Source organism: Nomascus leucogenys, chromosome 20 (assembly GCF_006542625.1).
Source record: "Nomascus leucogenys isolate Asia chromosome 20, Asia_NLE_v1, whole genome shotgun sequence".
Lineage (NCBI taxonomy): Eukaryota > Metazoa > Chordata > Mammalia > Primates > Hylobatidae > Nomascus > Nomascus leucogenys.
Window position 1 is genome coordinate 77341779 of NC_044400.1, and position 16406 is coordinate 77358184.

The 16406-nt window shown below is 52.5% G+C and overlaps 1 protein-coding gene across 5 annotated transcripts in view; it reads right to left on the minus strand.

Annotated features, from left to right (window-relative positions):
• PPP2R2C (protein phosphatase 2 regulatory subunit Bgamma) overlaps window positions 1–16406 on the minus strand; it is a 242899-nt gene that overhangs the window by 22221 nt on the left and 204272 nt on the right. For all 5 annotated transcript variants that reach the window (XM_030801408.1, XM_030801406.1, XM_030801407.1 and 2 more), the window contains one exon: window positions 4523–4687. In XM_030801408.1, the coding sequence (XP_030657268.1) occupies window positions 4523–4687 (165 nt within the window). The remainder of the gene's footprint in view (window positions 1–4522; window positions 4688–16406) is intronic.

Below are 16406 nucleotides of genomic sequence, written 5' to 3' on the forward strand. Positions count from 1 at the left end.
CATGAAAGAGAAAGTTTCTGTACAGGATATTGAGTTTGAGAATGAAAAATATTCTAGAAAATTTTTAAATAAAATTTGCATAAATCAATAATCAAAAAAGAAATTAAGCTGGTTGTTTAAAATTTTTCTTCTCTTGGCCGGGTATGGTGGCTCATGCCTATAATCCCAGCACTGGAGGCCAGGAGTTCGAGACCAGCCTGGCCAACATAGCAAAACCCTGTCTCTACTAAAAATACAAAAAAAAATTAGCCAGGCATGGTGGTACACACCTGCAATCCCAGCTACTCCAGAGGCTGAGGCAAGAGAATCCCTTGAACCCAGGAGGTGGAGGCTGCAGTGAGCCAAGAATTGTGTCAGGGTGATGGAGCCAAATTCTATCTAAAAAAAAAAAAGGAAAAAAAATTCTTCTCTCCCTCAAAAGGACACCAAATAGATTTGCACATAAGTTTTCCTAAGATTTCAAGGAGCAGATATATTACATCAACTGTTCCAGAAAAAGAAAGAAAAAGCTGCCCAGTTCATTTTAGGAGAGTTGAATAATCTTAAAATTGGGCAAAGAGAGTATAAGAAAAGAAAATTATAAACCAACTTCACCTATGACTGTATGTGCAAGAAGCATACATAAAACCTTAGTAAATCACAGGCAGCCCCACCCTGTCTACAGACTTGAGATCACTGGTGGGGGCAAGAGCCCCCAGAGGTCAGCATGTTGCCAACCTCCCAGGTGAGTCACTGGGCACAGCCAACAGGCCCTTGGGGATTTGTCAGCAAGGACCTGGCCCCAAGGTCACCCAGGCACAATCAAAAGTCCTCGGTGGCCTGGAAGACACCATGTCCCTTTCTCTGCACCTTGGCCTGCCAGAGCCTTCCGGAACCTCAGTGCAATCCGGAGAGGGGCGGAATCTGCCGAGGCCCTAAAGTTAACATTCACTGCAGCCCTGGGAGCTGGGGGTGAAGAATGAAATTGAATTGAGTCATCGAAAATAGTCATATTTCTCGCACTCTTGAGTTCGTTGGCTGATTCACACGAGGCTCATACACCATCGGGCATATGAAGTTACGTGGCTGAAATGGATGTGTCTGTGCTTGGACTCACGAAATGTGCAAGGTATATGTGACCGTTGCTTCTGCCCTGGGGAACCAGATAGCACAGCCTTCGGGAGCCAAAGGGGGTCTGACTGCCCCCTCCAGCCCACTGAAAAATGTCACACAAACATTGAGGGGTGCACAAAACTGTCCTATGCCTGTCTCTGTTCTCTCTAAATTCCACCCTTCCTGCACACACGTGTTTTCTGATTCAAAGTTCAAATCCATCATTAAAGTAAAAATACACAGAAAAATAAAAGGAAAATATCCCATCCGTTTCTTATAGCTCACCACTCAGTGACAACTCAGTGTATTTCTTTCCAGAGTTTTCTCTGTTTCCATGTTTTTGGTGGTCATAGCCTTATTTTGTTATCCCCTAAATCTTTCAACATAATCATTTCCCTGTGGCATTAAATCTTCTAAAACAATAGCTGACATGACCGAACAATATTCTATTACGTGGATGTCATCATTGTCGACATCAATTTCTCGGCATTTGAAACTGCTTGCTTAAAATTTTCCTTCTCTCCCTCAAAAGGACGCCGAATAGATTTGCACACAAGTTTTCCTAATACTTTAAGGAGCAGATATATTACACCAACGGTTCCAGAAAAAGAAAGGAAAAGCTGCCTCACTCATTTTAGAAGAGTTGAATAATCTCAGCATTTAAGATTAGGATATCGAGGATGTGTCTGGATTTCCACCCCTATAAACAACAGGGTGCCATGAAGCCCCATCCTCCTTCCCACAGGGCTCACTCGGGGTCAGCAGCGGACCAGGAGCAGGAAGAATCCCCTCTCTTCCCCAATATTCTCCCATTCCATTCTGACCCAGAGCTGGCTGCACACAGGCACAGCTGGAGGCACATGTGGCCAGAGTCAATGGGCGGGAGGCGTAGGCGGTGGGGGCAGTGTCCTGTAGTAGGCAGTGGAATGGCCCGCAGCGACGGCTGCATCCTGATCCCTAGCACCTGTGACTATGCTATGCTACACGGCAAAGTCAAAATAAGTCCAAAGATGAAATCAAGGCTGCAACTCAGCCATCCTTGAGATGAGGAAGCCATCCTGGATCACTGGGGGTGGCGGGGCGAGGTGATCACAAGGGTCTTTATACGCGAAAGACAGACAGGAGGGTCAGAGTTGTGAGAGAGGCTTGGCCGCTGTGGGCTTGGAGAATGGGGCAGGGGCCATGTGCCAGGGAACGCGGCGCCTCTAGAAGCCAGAAGAGGCAGAGAAACCTGTGCCCCCCAACAGCCTCCAGAAGGAACCAGCCCATGGCACCTTCATTATGGCCAGTGAGCCGGCTGTGGGACTGCGGACTGAGAATATACATATGCCCTGTTTTAAGCCACCAAGTGTGTGGTCCTTTGTTGTGGCACACAGGACGCAGCCCCGGGCCCCCTGCACCCCGGGAATCTCAGCTGGTCTCTGGCCTCCCATCCGTCCACGGCCACTAACTCCACACTTATCTCCAGGTGGCATTGCTGCCTGGACATCTGGCTGCCTACTCGACCCCTTTCCTTGGAGCCCAATACAGGCCTCAGGCTCGCGGGTCTGAAACCTGCCTGCTGGTCCCTGGCACCCCCTCTTGTTCCAGACCATGGCCCCACCTTCACCCACAGCTCAAACCAAACCACAGTCACACCCCACAAGGCAAAGCTCAACCTCCAAGCAACAGCCAGAGGGGGCAGCTAGGTGAGCCCTGCCCCACCTCCCAACACCCCCCCTCACCGGGGTCACCATTCCTTCCTGCAGACCCTGCAGGAACCTCTGACACCTGCTCCCCCAGGGACCCTCTGCGGCGTCTCCTCTTCCTCCTCAAGTCCCAATCTCGTGACAACCCACAGCTTCTCCTTCTCAGCTTACCCAGAACAAAACCCAGTCCCTCCCTTGACCTACAGGCAATGTCTGGAGTCACAGCCACTGCAGAACCCTCCTTCTAGAACATTCTTCCCCAGAGATCAGCACCGCCCACCCCCTCAGGGTGTCTGTTCCACTGTGGTCTCTTCAGGGAGGCCCTCCCTGACCCCCTCTGTCCCTGTACCTGACTTTGTGGGTGTTGGTGCCATTGCTCACCACGCCCTGACATGTATCAGGTGTATGTTCACTGTCTGTCTCCCCCGCAGACGCCAGCTCCCAAGGGTGGGCCTCTGCTGCACGCCCATGCCAGGAATAGACGCCTACTGAATGCCTGGATGGCTGAGCGTGACACACGGAGCGTGGACAAACCCAGAGGAGATGAGGGGGTGGATGTGGGGGCCAGAACTTGGCCAAGGAAGGAGGCAGAAGCTGGAGGTTTTGGGGGGCCCTGAGCCTGAGTCCTGGGGCTGGTGTGCACCCTGTCTCTGACTGCCCAGCAAAACCAGACTCCCTAAGGGAACAGTGTGGCCCCGTCGCTCCCAACCAGCCCTCTGCCGCCGGCACCCAGGCTTCAGTCAGGCTTCTCCGGGGTTTATTCAACAAGTGTTTATTTCCAGACACTGTGGTAGGTGCTAGGGACAGACAGTGAGGGGAACCAGATAAGCAAAGCCCCTGCCCTCTGCCTGCGGGACAACCCCCTCCTGCCTGGCCCCTTGCTAGCCCTGCAGGGCTGTCTGGGAAGGAGGATGCCATGGCCTGATCCCTTGCCTTCAGGGGCCTCTGGGACAGCTGTGGCAGTGTGCAGCCCGTGGCCACAACCCAGTGCCAGGCAGCCCAGCCCTGCCACGATTGAATATGGGTGACCTTGGGCCAATAACTGGAGCTGCTGTTTCTTCTTCTGAACAGCACCTCGTGGGGCTTGTATGAAGATTCGATGAGTTCACAGGTAAAGCCCTTGGTGGGGGCTGGGCTCAGAGTGATTGTTCAGTGTGAGCTGTTATGCTGGGGGATGCTGTGTCACAAAATGTCCCCTGGAACTCGTTCAGCCCCATACCTCCACGGATACCCCTGTGAGACCCCCACAGCAGGCCCTGTGGTGGGCTCTAGGATGAGGGGACGTGTTACAGACCCTGCTCCAAGGAGCTGGAGGAGACGGGCAGCCCATAGCAAGTTCGCCGGGTGTGGCTAGTTCCAGACAAGAGGGAAGCTTTGGGGGCTACGGGGCCACAGAGGAGGATCCAGATCTAAAGTAGGTGTCCAGGAAGGCTTCCTACAGGAGGTGACATTTAAGTTTCATGCCTCCTTACCTTCTGGATGCCCTGACCCTCGCCCTAGAGCCCTGAACCCTAAAAGCTGAGCTGTTCCTGGCTGTGCAGGGACTCTGGGGGGCAGCAGGTGGCAAGACCAGGCTCCCCCACCAGCCAGTGCTGAAGAAGCAATGGGCCCACCCACCTTGGCCAGTCCAGGACATGCTCATCCCACACCCACCACCCCTGCAGCAGCTGCACCAGGACAGGACATCCTCCCCGCCCGCCTGCCCGCTCCACAGCCCCCCACCCCCTGGCACGGGCACTTACGCTTGGAATGCTTGTCACACAGGGCAGCTGCCCGCATGTCGCAGAGCCGCAGGGAGCCCTTGCTGCTGCTGTAGACGAAGAGGTTGCAGTGGTGCGGATGGAACTCAGACGCTGTGATCACCTCTGTGAGGTCCTCCATGTTGGCCGGCTTGATGTCCACGATGTCTGGGGGCAGTGCGGTCAAGGAAGGGGCAGTGAAGGCACCTTCAATGCTCCGCCTTTCCAGAGGTTTCTGACACCTCTCCCAGGCAAAGCCGTCCACCCTCGCGTCTGAGCTGCCTCTCTGTTCCTGAGACCCTCAAAATGCATCCCAGCCGAGTGTCCCTCTGAGCTGCAGACCTGCATGGTGAACTGCCTGCCGGCCACCCCTTCTAGGTGCCTGTCCACTGTTCCCATGAAGCTGGACCCACCACTTCCCTCCTGACCTTCACCCCCCCACACCTGCACCCCACCCTAGTGAGGGTGCATCAGTTCCAGCCACAGATAGCACTGACCTGTGGGGCCCCTCTCCTCTGCCCTCCTCCCACTGTTGGTTGCCAAGCAGAAGAAAAAGAGCATTTATATTGTGCCTACTGCATGCTGGGCCGTGGATGCTATTGGTGAATGATTTCAAGTCTTCCCAGTCCCTTTTCAAATTGTGTCTGGAATTGAGTGTGTGGGCATCTGGGAGCTCCCCTTCCTGCCCCCAGCACCCACTCCCCTTCTTCTGTCTACAGCATGGAGATTCTTCTTTGGGCAAAGGATCTTCTGGGTTTCTGGGTCGGACCCACCTCGGCTCTGATCTGTGCCCTACAGCCCCCAGGACTTGGAATACTGAAAAGGCTGGGATGCAGCTTGGTCACCCCTGCTGGGCTGGGTGGTGTAGAAAGAAGGAGCTTCTATCTGCTGCCAGGACAAAGAGAAACCCTGGAGCTTGAGGGTGGGGCAGACAGTGGAAAGAGTGCAGAGAAAGATCTGGTGATGCCATTGGAATCCTGGATCAAGCTGCACCTGAGGCCATTCCCCCCAGACTGCTAAATGTGGGAGTCAATAAATGTCCCTTTTTTGTTTAGAGTCAAGAACTTTGCTGCTTGCAAAGGCGGTATCCCTGACTGTTACACTGGAGCACAGAGAAGATGAGCAACTTGTCCGGGGTGGCCCAGGTGTGAGTCCTAGGGCTGGATTCAGCCTCACAACCTCCCCAGCCCCAGCACCTGCTCTTTTCCTGTCCCTTCCCTGCTGCCCAGCAGCAGATCAGAATCTCTTGGAGCATGCAAGGACTGGCACCCCCGAGCCTCTCTCCGGCTTTCCAGCTTCAGATCCCACCTGTCACCCTGACAGAAAGGCCTTCTCCCCTCTCACAGCAATGACCTCGGGCTCCAGTCTCCCTGGCCCTGCATGGGGCTTTGCACAGTCTGTTCCCTCTGACTCTTCAGGTGCACAGGAGCCCTGGAGTCGGAAGGTCTGGGGTTTGAATCCCAGCTCTGTCACCTCCTGGCTGTGTGACCCTGAGCGAGTTCCCAGCTATCCATGCCTCAGCTTCCTCATCTGTAAAATGAGTCAGCAGTATAACCTTATCACTTCACTGTGAAGATCATCAGAGGCAAAGCCCTTCACACACTGCCTGATGTGTTGCAGAGTGCATGCATGTCAGTTTCCATTATTATTATTTTCTATCTGGAAAATACTGACTGAAACTCTGAAATCCATCTGCCTTCCCTCTTCCTCCACCCAAGCTGCTGCCTCTCTCAATAAGAAAGCAGTATTTGTAATCCCAGCGCTTTGGGAGGCCAAGGCAGGCAGATCACAAGGTCAGGAGATCGAGACCATCCTGGCCAACATAGTAAAACCCTGTCTCTACTAAAATACAAAAAAAAATTAGTTGGAGACAAGCCTGACCAACACTGCAAAACCCCATCCCCACTAAAAAAAAAATTAGTGGTGGCACACGCCTGTAGTCCCAGCTACTTGGGAAGCTGAGGCAGGGGAATCACTTGAACCTAGGAGGTGGAGGTTGCAGTGAGCCGAGATCGTGCCATTACATTCCAGCCTGGTGACAGGGCAAGACTCTGTCCAAAAAAAAAAAAAAATGCAAGCAGTATTTTCTGACCTCTCTAAACACGAGGGTTTATAAAATGCCAGGAAAAAAAATGGCTGATCTGTGCAGTCAGAAAGCACCTATGAGGGTCCCTGTGCTCGTGCTCAAATCTTGCTTCCCGGAAGCACATCATTAACCAGAAACTGAGAATCACATAAAAATAGAAAGAGAGGGAAAAACGAGTTAAGTCATCACTACCTGGCTGGTTTCCCAGGAAACTACAGTTTTCCAGTATGAAAAGAAGCAGCGATTAAATAATGAAAAATGATACTGAAGGCCAAGCAAGAAAAGAGCCCTCCTCCTGCCATGCTGATTTCACCAGCGTCCACCTGGCAGCCCAGCCCTCCCGGGCCGAATGGCTCCCATGACTTTCCAGGACACGCTGCCCGCTCGGGGCGGCTCTCAGGTCCTTACTGAACTTCACTAAAGTGGGATCCAGAGAAAAGTGCAGCCATTGATGAAATGTCATGCACATTAGTGCGACAGCCCATGGATAATGTGCAGTAGAGAGGCAGGGCAGACAGGGGCTAAATTCTCTCTGCACACCCTGAGACACACAAAAGCCACAGGAGGCTTGGTGGCAACAGAAGTGCCCGGGAACATGGGTCCCGCATGAGTTCTGTTCGTGTCATCAGGACACTCATTTTTGCTGTATTTCCAGGAGTTATAACTCATGGGGCACAGTGGGTGCAGGAGGACTTGGTGGGATGAAGTCAAACGCTGACACCCAGGGGGTTCTCTGGACATTCCAGGTCATCTCCCAGGGGAGACCTCTCCCTCGGCCTTTCAGAACCCAGAGTGGCCAGCGGCTTATTGCTTCTGCCAATGAATAGACAAGTGAGGCATGTCACTTCCAGGCTGAAGTTTTGAGAGCCAGCACGTGGTCTGCTGTGACACTGTTCCCTCTGCTGTGAGATCGCACCGAAGCCAGCCTGTGACGGACACACTTGCAGCGAGCGTAGGCAGTGTGAAGTGGGTGTTTGAAGCCTCGGAGACCTTCAGGTTGTTTGCTACCACTGCAAAACCTGAGCCCCCTGACAGGTTCAGTGTCCACCCAAATGCTCTTTCCTTTCCCACCTGGGGATGTTTCAAAACTTTTCAAAGTATGTAGGAGGCCAGGCACCATGGCTCACACCTGTAATCCCAGCACTTTGGGAGGCCGAGGCGAGCAGGTCACCTGAGCTCAGGAGTTCGAGACCAGCCTGACCAACATGCCAAAACCCCGTCTCTACTAAACATAAAAAAAAAAAAAAAAAAAAAAAAAAAAAAAAAAAAAAAAAAAATTAGCCAGGCGTGGTGGCGCGTGCCTGAAATCCCAGCTACTTGGGAGGCTGAGGCAGGAGAATCTCTTGACCGGGGAGGCAGAGGTTGCAGTGAGCTGAGATCGTGCCACTGCACTCCAGACTGGGTGACAGAGCAAGACTCCATCTCAAAAATAAATAAATTAACTAATTAATTAATAAAGGTATGCAGGGCTCCATTACGTCTGTAGCCCTGTGGCAAACACACCCGAGCCACGGCAACCCAGGGCCGGCTGATGGGCACGGACACTCAATCGAGCACCCCATGTATAGGCTGGGAACACAAGAGTCCCCAAAGGCAAAGGGATCGAGGGCCTGGCTTTGGGGAGATAAAGTCCCCCAAACCTGGGTCCCACCAACAGCCCAGGACTATAGCGGAGCCATCACAGGGGAATCTCTCCTGCTGTTTCTCTCTGTCTTTGGATAGGGTGGGTGCTGTGAGACACAGAGGCCCTGCATCCACGTCACCCTGCAGAAGGAGCAAAATCACTGTCATGGCCAATATGGCAGGTCCCCCACAACAGGGTCCCCACGGTAAGAGCTCCCTGGGGAGGCAAGCAGTCCCAAGCCTCTGAATTCCAGGGCCCAGAGCCATGCCCAGAACCTCTGGGCAGCACAGCACCCTTCAGGGTATGGACACTGGGCTGGGTCCATGCTCACCTGGTCCCTGGGACCGCCTCTCCGAGACCTTGGCTCAGGTGGCCATAGGACCTACCCGGGCCTGCAGCCCAGCCCTTTGCAAGAGGAATTAATTACCGAGTGGGGTGGTCCCTGTTGGTGCTCCCTCAATCCGTCATAACACAGGGCCCTGAAGATGGACTCCTGACAAGGGAAGTAGCTGTGGGAGAAGCCTCCGGGGCACGAGAATTATGCCCAAACTGAGCTACCGCGAGCACACCTTTTTGCCCCACACCATGGTCCTCCGTGTGTCGACCTTGAAGCATTTGGCCCAGTGACCACACTTGGTGGCTTTAACTTTGGAAGGACCAGCATCAGGTCAGAAGCTGGGGGCCCCCGGCTGGGCATCTGGTCTTGGCTGTCACTGGGGGCCCCGGCTGGGCATCTGGTCTTGGCTGTCACTGGGGCCCCCGGCTGGGCGTCTGGTCTTGGCTGTCACTGGGGGCCCCCGGCTGGGCGTCTGGTCTTGGCTGTCACTGGGGCCCCGGCTGGGCATCTGGTCTTGGCTGTCACTGGGGGCCCCCGGCTGGGCGTCTGGTCTTGGCTGTCACTGGGGGTCCCCGGCTGGGCGTCTGGTCTTGGCTGTCACTGGAGCATCATTTCCGTGCTGCAAGCCTTGCTTCCCCATCTGCAAAATGAGGGCCTGGGCCCTTTTCTTTCCAGGACTAACCGCAGGTGGCCCCACCCCAGCTTCATGATAGCCGCCTAAATCCTATTTGAAAAACTGCTTCACAAGGTTCATTTCAGGACTGGCCTCCCTTGGGAACGAGCATAATTAGGATCATTTAAGAGTCCCCCTTCCCCTGGCAAAGCTGCTTGAATTATTCATCTTCTGTTTTCCCATCTAATTCCACTCCAACTGTCTGGTGGGATCTATTTCCCTTCCAATCACACTCTAACAGCTAAGAGTCATTTTCCCTGCAAGAAAAGTTTGTCAGACACAGGTAGGAATTCCAGAGAGAGGAGCAAGTTACGCAGAGACGATGAAAAGGAGAGAAGGTAAAATCGCTCTTCAATCCCATACGCCTCAACTGAGCACACGCTATTTTTCTCCACTGCGGTGGGTTGAATAGTGGCCCCCACAAATACGTTAGCATAGTATATGTCCATAAGATCCTAACCCCCAGAGACTGTGGAGTGTGATCTCATTTGGGAAAAGGGTCTTTGCAGATGTAGTTAAAGATCTTGAGATGAGATCACCCTGGATTACCCAGGGGGGCCCTAAATTCAATGACAAGTGGCCTTCTAAGAGACAGAAGAGGAGACACCAGAGGAGAAGGCCACATGGAGACGAAGGCAGAGATGGGAGCGATGGCTACAGGAACACCTAGAGCCCCGGAGCTGGAGGAGACGAGGAAGGCTCCTCCCCTACAGCCTTCAGAGAGAGCATAGCCCTGCCAACACTTGGACTGAGAACTTGTGGCCCCCAGGACGGTGAGAATATATCTGTTGTTTGAAGCCATGAAGTTTATGGCAGTTTGCTACAGCAGCCACAGGACACTAACCCACCCAAGGTGCCTCCTGGGAGTTGGGAAATAAGAGCAGACATAATGCCAGTGCTATGGGTGCCTGCACAGCCCCCCAACACTGACAGCCCCCCAACACCGACAGCCCCCCACACCAACAGCCCCCCCACACTGACAGCCCCCCACACCGCTCCTTCTCTAGAACTCCCCATTTCCCCAGCCCTGGGGCACCAAGCCAGGCATCAGGGGACTTCTTCCTCATTCTAAGCCCTTCCCTTGTCCAGCCAGCCTTCAGGTCCCAGGGCTTCTCCACCTGAACGCCTTCCGCTCTGCCCTTCAGCCCAGGCCATCAGCATCTCTGTCCCCATGGGGGTCCGTGCCCAAGCTCAGCTAGAGTGAACTTCCTCAAACAGCTGGGGGACTCCCCACCACCCTGCGTGGTGGCCTCTCCCACCCCACCGAGGAGGTGGGACTTGCCCAGCATGCTGCCCCTGCCTGCTCTTCCTCAATCTCACCTTGGCCGCTTCTCCCTCCATACCCGCCAGCCATATCCAGCAGTTCGAAGTTGCCACAGCATTCTGAGTCTCTGCCTGAACACCAAGGCGAGGCCCTACCCCTCTGCCCATCCTCAGGACCACCGTGCTGTGTATGTGCCCATCGGTTCCGCCCTGCAGTCGGCTCCAGGGCCAGCTCCCCCTCCTGATTCACCTCTGTGCCCCCACACCCCTCACACACGACCTGCCCAGAGCTGGTGCCTGGGACATGCTCGCTGCATGACTGATCTGTGGACAAATATTAGATGAGGAGACGACTCTGAACCTTTCCCTGGGAACAGCCCTTCCAATTTAGAAACTCTGTTCACAGTCATTTGCCCCCACCCCCACCTCAACACACACTAACAGGGTGCAGAAGGCAGCTGGTGCTCCACTTCACTTTCTTTAGGTCCAGAGACAGGCTCAGAGGGTTCCACAGTCAGTGAGCAGCAGAGCTGATACCTGAGCCCGGGTGCATGATTGCAAATCCAGCTTGGGTTCCTCCACCCACAGCCCCCCACAGCCGGGCCCCATTGCCCCTTAGAATAAGCTGCAGGTTGTGCGAACGGAGGAGGTGTCCAATCAACCAAGGGCGTGATGGGCACATTCCCACTGCAGGGCCCTCACAGTCACGCCCTTCAGATCTCTGCCTGAATGCTCCTTAACAAAGTAACCTTCTATAAATCTCTGCCCCTCAAAATAAACATTTATTTTACCTTGCTTAATTATAGATTTTCTGCTTTCTCTTTTTGCAAGCATTAATCACTGCTTATTACATTATTGGCCTGTTTGTTGCTGTCTGTCCCCAGTGAGGGCAGTGACCTACCTGTCAGGATTGCTGCTGCTGCCTGGCACACAGTGGGTGCTTAGTAAGTAGTTGCTGACTGAACGAATGAACCAGCCCATTGTGGTCCCCTCTGATCAGGGCCCAGGGGGCAGGAGGTTGCAAACCATCTCAAAGGGAAGCAGCTGTTAATGTAGAGATAAGAGGCATGGTCAAGAAGGCCAGGGTGTGAGGGGTTTTTCGGGAGTGGATCATCACTGACAAAGGCCATTCAAAGGGGCCGTCCCCCTGCAGTGTGTTGAAAGTATTGCTGCTGAGGTACAAATGCAAGAGCGCAGTGCTGGCCGGGCATGGTGGTTCACGCCTGTAATCCCAGCACTTTGGGAGGCCGAGGCAGGAGGATCACTTGAGGTCAGGAGTTTGAGACCAGCCTAGCCAACATGATGAAACCCTGTCTCTACTAAAAATACAAAAAAAAATTAGCTGGGCATGGTGGTGGGCACCTGTAATCCCAGCTACTCAGGAGGCTGAGGCAGGAGAATCACTTGAACCTGGGAGGCGGAGGTTGCAGTGAGCTGAGATCATGCCACTGTGTTGCAGCCTGGGTGACACAGTGAGACTCTGTCGGAAAAAAAAAAAAAAAAAAAAAAATTGCTGTGGTCTGGGAAGCAGGTCACACGTGCTGCGGGTCCAGTGAAGTCCATCAGGAAGAACTGGTTCCTACACCGCTTCCTCTGGTCTTCACTGCACCTGCTCCAAGGCCCATGGGCGAGATCTTTTTAGGTTGCAAATACTAGCTGACCTGCTTATGTCATTCACCTGACTGGGCAAAGTTGTTCTACTGTTTATATCCCCCAAACCCCAGCCAAGCACCTGGTACCTGCCGCAGCTAACACATGCGCGGGACTAGCTTCGCATCTGTGGCTCATCCAATCCCCTCTGCCTTCCGTGAGTGAGGTGTGCCCCTTCTACACTGGAAACAGAGGCTCGGTGAGGAGAAGCCAATTGCTCAGGGACAAGGAGAGAAGGGTCAGACCAGGCCTGGGACTCAGTTGGGCTCCAGAGTCTTCCATACGCCCTCTGTGGCTCCAGAGTGCAATCCCTGCCCCCTCGCCATCTGGGGGTGGCTCCAGCTCTGCCACTTGCTAGCTATGTGTCTTTGGGCAAGTTTCTGAACCTCTCTGTGCCTCGGTTTCCCCAAATTCAGAAGGGAAATTGCACTCTGCAGCTCCCAGATGAGGATGGGGTAAGGTAGTCCCCGTGAAGTGCTGAGAACAGGACCGGGCTAGAGTGGGTGCTCTGTAGGTGAGCTGCTGAGAAGGTCTGCCAGATGACAGGCCTGTTCTGCCTGGCTGCCAGGGACCCCGGGTCCCAGCCTCAAATCCCCCTTTCATCTGCTGTGGAGCCTTGGGCCAGTCTCTCAGCCTCTCTGGACTCTGTGTCATCTGAGGCTCGGGGAGCAGGAGGAGAAAGTCACAGCTGCAGCCATAGGCATGAGACAGGGACAGCGAGGTGCTGGGCAACGAGGGGCTGTCAGGTCTCTGGAGGGGCCCGGGGACCTGGCAGTTGTCTGGCTTCAGCCCCCCATGTCTTGAAATGAACCCCCTTTTCCTTCCAGTGGCCGAGAGTAAACATTCACAGGTGTTGGCAAGTGTTTTCTGCAAAGAGCCAGACAGTCAATATTTCAGGCCTCGCCAGACGCAGGATTTCTATCGAAACTGCAAGGACTCCACTCTGCTGTTGTAATAGAAAACCAGCCAGAGGTGCTAGCTAAACAAAGCATGGCTATGTGCGCAGAAAGCCCCATGCATGGTGGATTTGCCCTGCCGCCCACAGCCCTAGGCCTAGAGGAGGCGATGCACTCTTGCTTGGGTCACACAGCCTCCCTTCTTTACTGCACACAGCCCCACGTTCAATGTTAGATGGAGCAAGTGCAGCCCTGGAGGGACAGGTGGGCCTATCCCGGTCCCCCATCCACAGTACAAGGAGCTCCTCACCCTGGTGGGTTGGGGTAGGGGTGCTGGGTGCCCCCAGCTGTTCAGACCACCCCTGTGAGCTCAGAGCCTGCACCTGGGGGAGTCAGCAAAGCGGGGTTTCTTCCACCCAAGAGTGAAGTCTGCAGCTATCCCTGCCAAGGACACAGGAGGTGTGATCCACACAGGCCTCCCATATAGTCCTCGGGTATACAGAGGTTTTTATAGAAACTCCTGCATCTCCCCATCAAGCTACTAATGACTTTCTTCGCAGAATTGGAAAAAACTACTTTAAAGTTCATATGGAACCAAAAAAGAGCCCGCGTTCCCAAGACAATCCTAAGCAAAAGAACAAAGCTGGAGGCATCATGCTACCTGACTTCAAACTATACTACAAGGCTACAGTAACCAAAACAGCATGGTACTGGTACCAAAACAGAGATATAGACCAATGGAACAGAACAGAGCCCTCAGAAATAACACCACACATCTACAACCATCTGATCTTTGACAAACCTGACAAAAACAAGAAATGGGGAAAGGATTCCCTATTTAATAAATGGTGCTGGGAAAACCAGCCAGCCATATGTAGAAAGCTGAAACTGGATCCCTTCCTTACACCTTATACAAAAATTAATTCAAGATGGAGTAAAGACTTAAATGTTAGATCTAAAACCATAAAAACCCTAGAAGAAAATCTAGGCAATACCATTCAGGACATAGGCATGGGCAAGGACTTCATGACTAAAACACCAAAAGCAATGGCAACAAAAGCCAAAATAGACAAATGGGATCTAATTAAACTAAAGAGCTTCTACACAGCAAAAGAAACTGCCATCAGAGTGAACAGGCAACCTACAGAGGAAAGGGAGAAAATTTTTGCAATCTACCCATCTGACAAAGGGCTAATATCCAGAATCTACAAAGAACTTAAACAAATTAAAAAAAAAAAAAAAATCAAACAACCCCATCAAAAAGTGGGCAAAGGATATGAAGAGATGCTTTTCAAAAGAAGACATTTATGCAGCCAACAGACATATGAAAAAATGCTCATCATCACTGGTCATCAGAAAAATGCAAATCAAAACCACAATGAGATACCATCTCAAACCAGCTAGAATGGCAATCATTAAAAAGTCAGGAAACAACAGGTGCTGGAGAGGATGTGGAGAAATAGGAATGCTTTTACACTGTTGGTGGGAGTGTAAATTAGTTCAACCATTGTGGAAGACAGTGTGGCAATTCCTCAAGGATCTAGAACTAGAAATACCATTTGACCCAGCCATCCCATTACTGGGTATATACCCAAAGGATTAGAAATCATGCTGCTATAGAGACACATGCACATGTATGCTTATTGCAGCACTATTCACAATAGCAAAGACTTGGAACCAACCAAATGTCCATCAATGATAGACTGGATTAAGAAAATGTGGCACATATACACCATTGAATACTATGCAGCCATAAAAAAGGATGAGTTCCTGTCCTTTGTAGGGACATGGATGAAGCTGGAAACCAAGATTCTGAGCAAACTATTGCAAGGACAGAAAATCAAACACCGCATGTTCTCACTCATAGGTGGGAACTGAGCAATGAGAACACTTGGACACAGGGCAGGGAACATCACACACCAGAACCTGTCATGGAGTGGGGGAGTGGAGGAGGGACAACATTAGGAGAAATACCTAATGTAAATGATGAGTTAACGGGTGCAGCACACCAACATGGCACGTGTATACCTATGTAACAAACCTGCACATTGTGCACATGTACCCTAGAACTTGAAGTATAATAATTTAAAAAAAGCACTTGAAATGTAGCTAGTGCCAAGGTTGAAATGATAATATTTGGGGTATATTTAGTTAAATAAATGTTATTATTAAGATTTGTATTACTAAAATAATTTTATCATTAAAATTTATTTCACCTGTAAAAAAAAAAAAAAAGAAAGAAACTCCTTCATCTCCTGACACCAGAGGCACGGCCTGCTCTCCTGGAGCCCAGCCACGTGAGCTCAGCTACACCAGCCCCATGTCAGGCTAGAGGAGGTGGCTACACCTCCAGGAGCCATGGCAGCCAAGCTGCACCAGTCTGCCCCCCGGTCATCCTCTCCTGTAAGGTGGGCACAGGAACCAAGGGCTGCTCACTCCTCTACAGGGCAAATATCTGCTGACTGGAAATATAGCCAGGTATGTGAAATGAAGAAGCATCACTGGTTGGTTCTGGCAAGGAGCTCAAGTGAGAAGCAGGTATGCAAAGCACTCCACAAGTGCCAAAGCAGTGTGCAAATACTGGTTCACATCATGATGGGCCCCAGTGGAGATCCCACAACAAGCTAATCTAAAAACCACAGAAAGTAATTGAACTTTGAGACATGGTAATAACCCCAGAGAGCCGTGCCTAGCACAGGGCAGGCAAATAGTCCACCCCTGCAGGCAGGAACTGCCCATGTGCCAACCCCACCCAGGAGGAGAGGGAGGCCCAGAGTGGGCAGTGATTTGCCCAGGGCCACACGCAGAGCCCTGGCAGAGTAAAGACTGAAATCCTGACTCCCTAACTTCCAGTCAGCGTCCCTCCCACTGTTCTGGAGTAAACGCATTTCCACACCATCTGCAGCCTTCCCCGTGGGGTGGGCACCCCAAGGACCCTGATGCCAGGCTGGCTGGACTGGCTCGTGTCCTCAGCAAGGCGGATGCTGGGTGCAGAGCAGGGATCCATGAGAGAGACGGCTGCAGCCTTGGGCTCCACCGATTTCACGGAGCACAGCGAGGCTCATCCAGATGTCTCAGCAGGAGCCTGCTCTCAGGATGGAGGAAGCTGTCGCCATGGCAACCAAGCAGCCACCGGAGTTAGGGATGGAGGCAGCCCTGCCAAGAGCCACAAAAGGCCTCCCGCATGAGCTCACCAGGGACGCCGGATGCGGAGGTGCCCTAGAAGGCCTCCCACACATGGAGGTCGTCTTGAAAAACTGCTTTTTCAGCAAATCTTCTCCAAAAGATGACCTGACTACAAACATGAGCTGCAAGCACTCAGACCAAGGCATGTCAGACCCTACAGGAGGATTCCTGG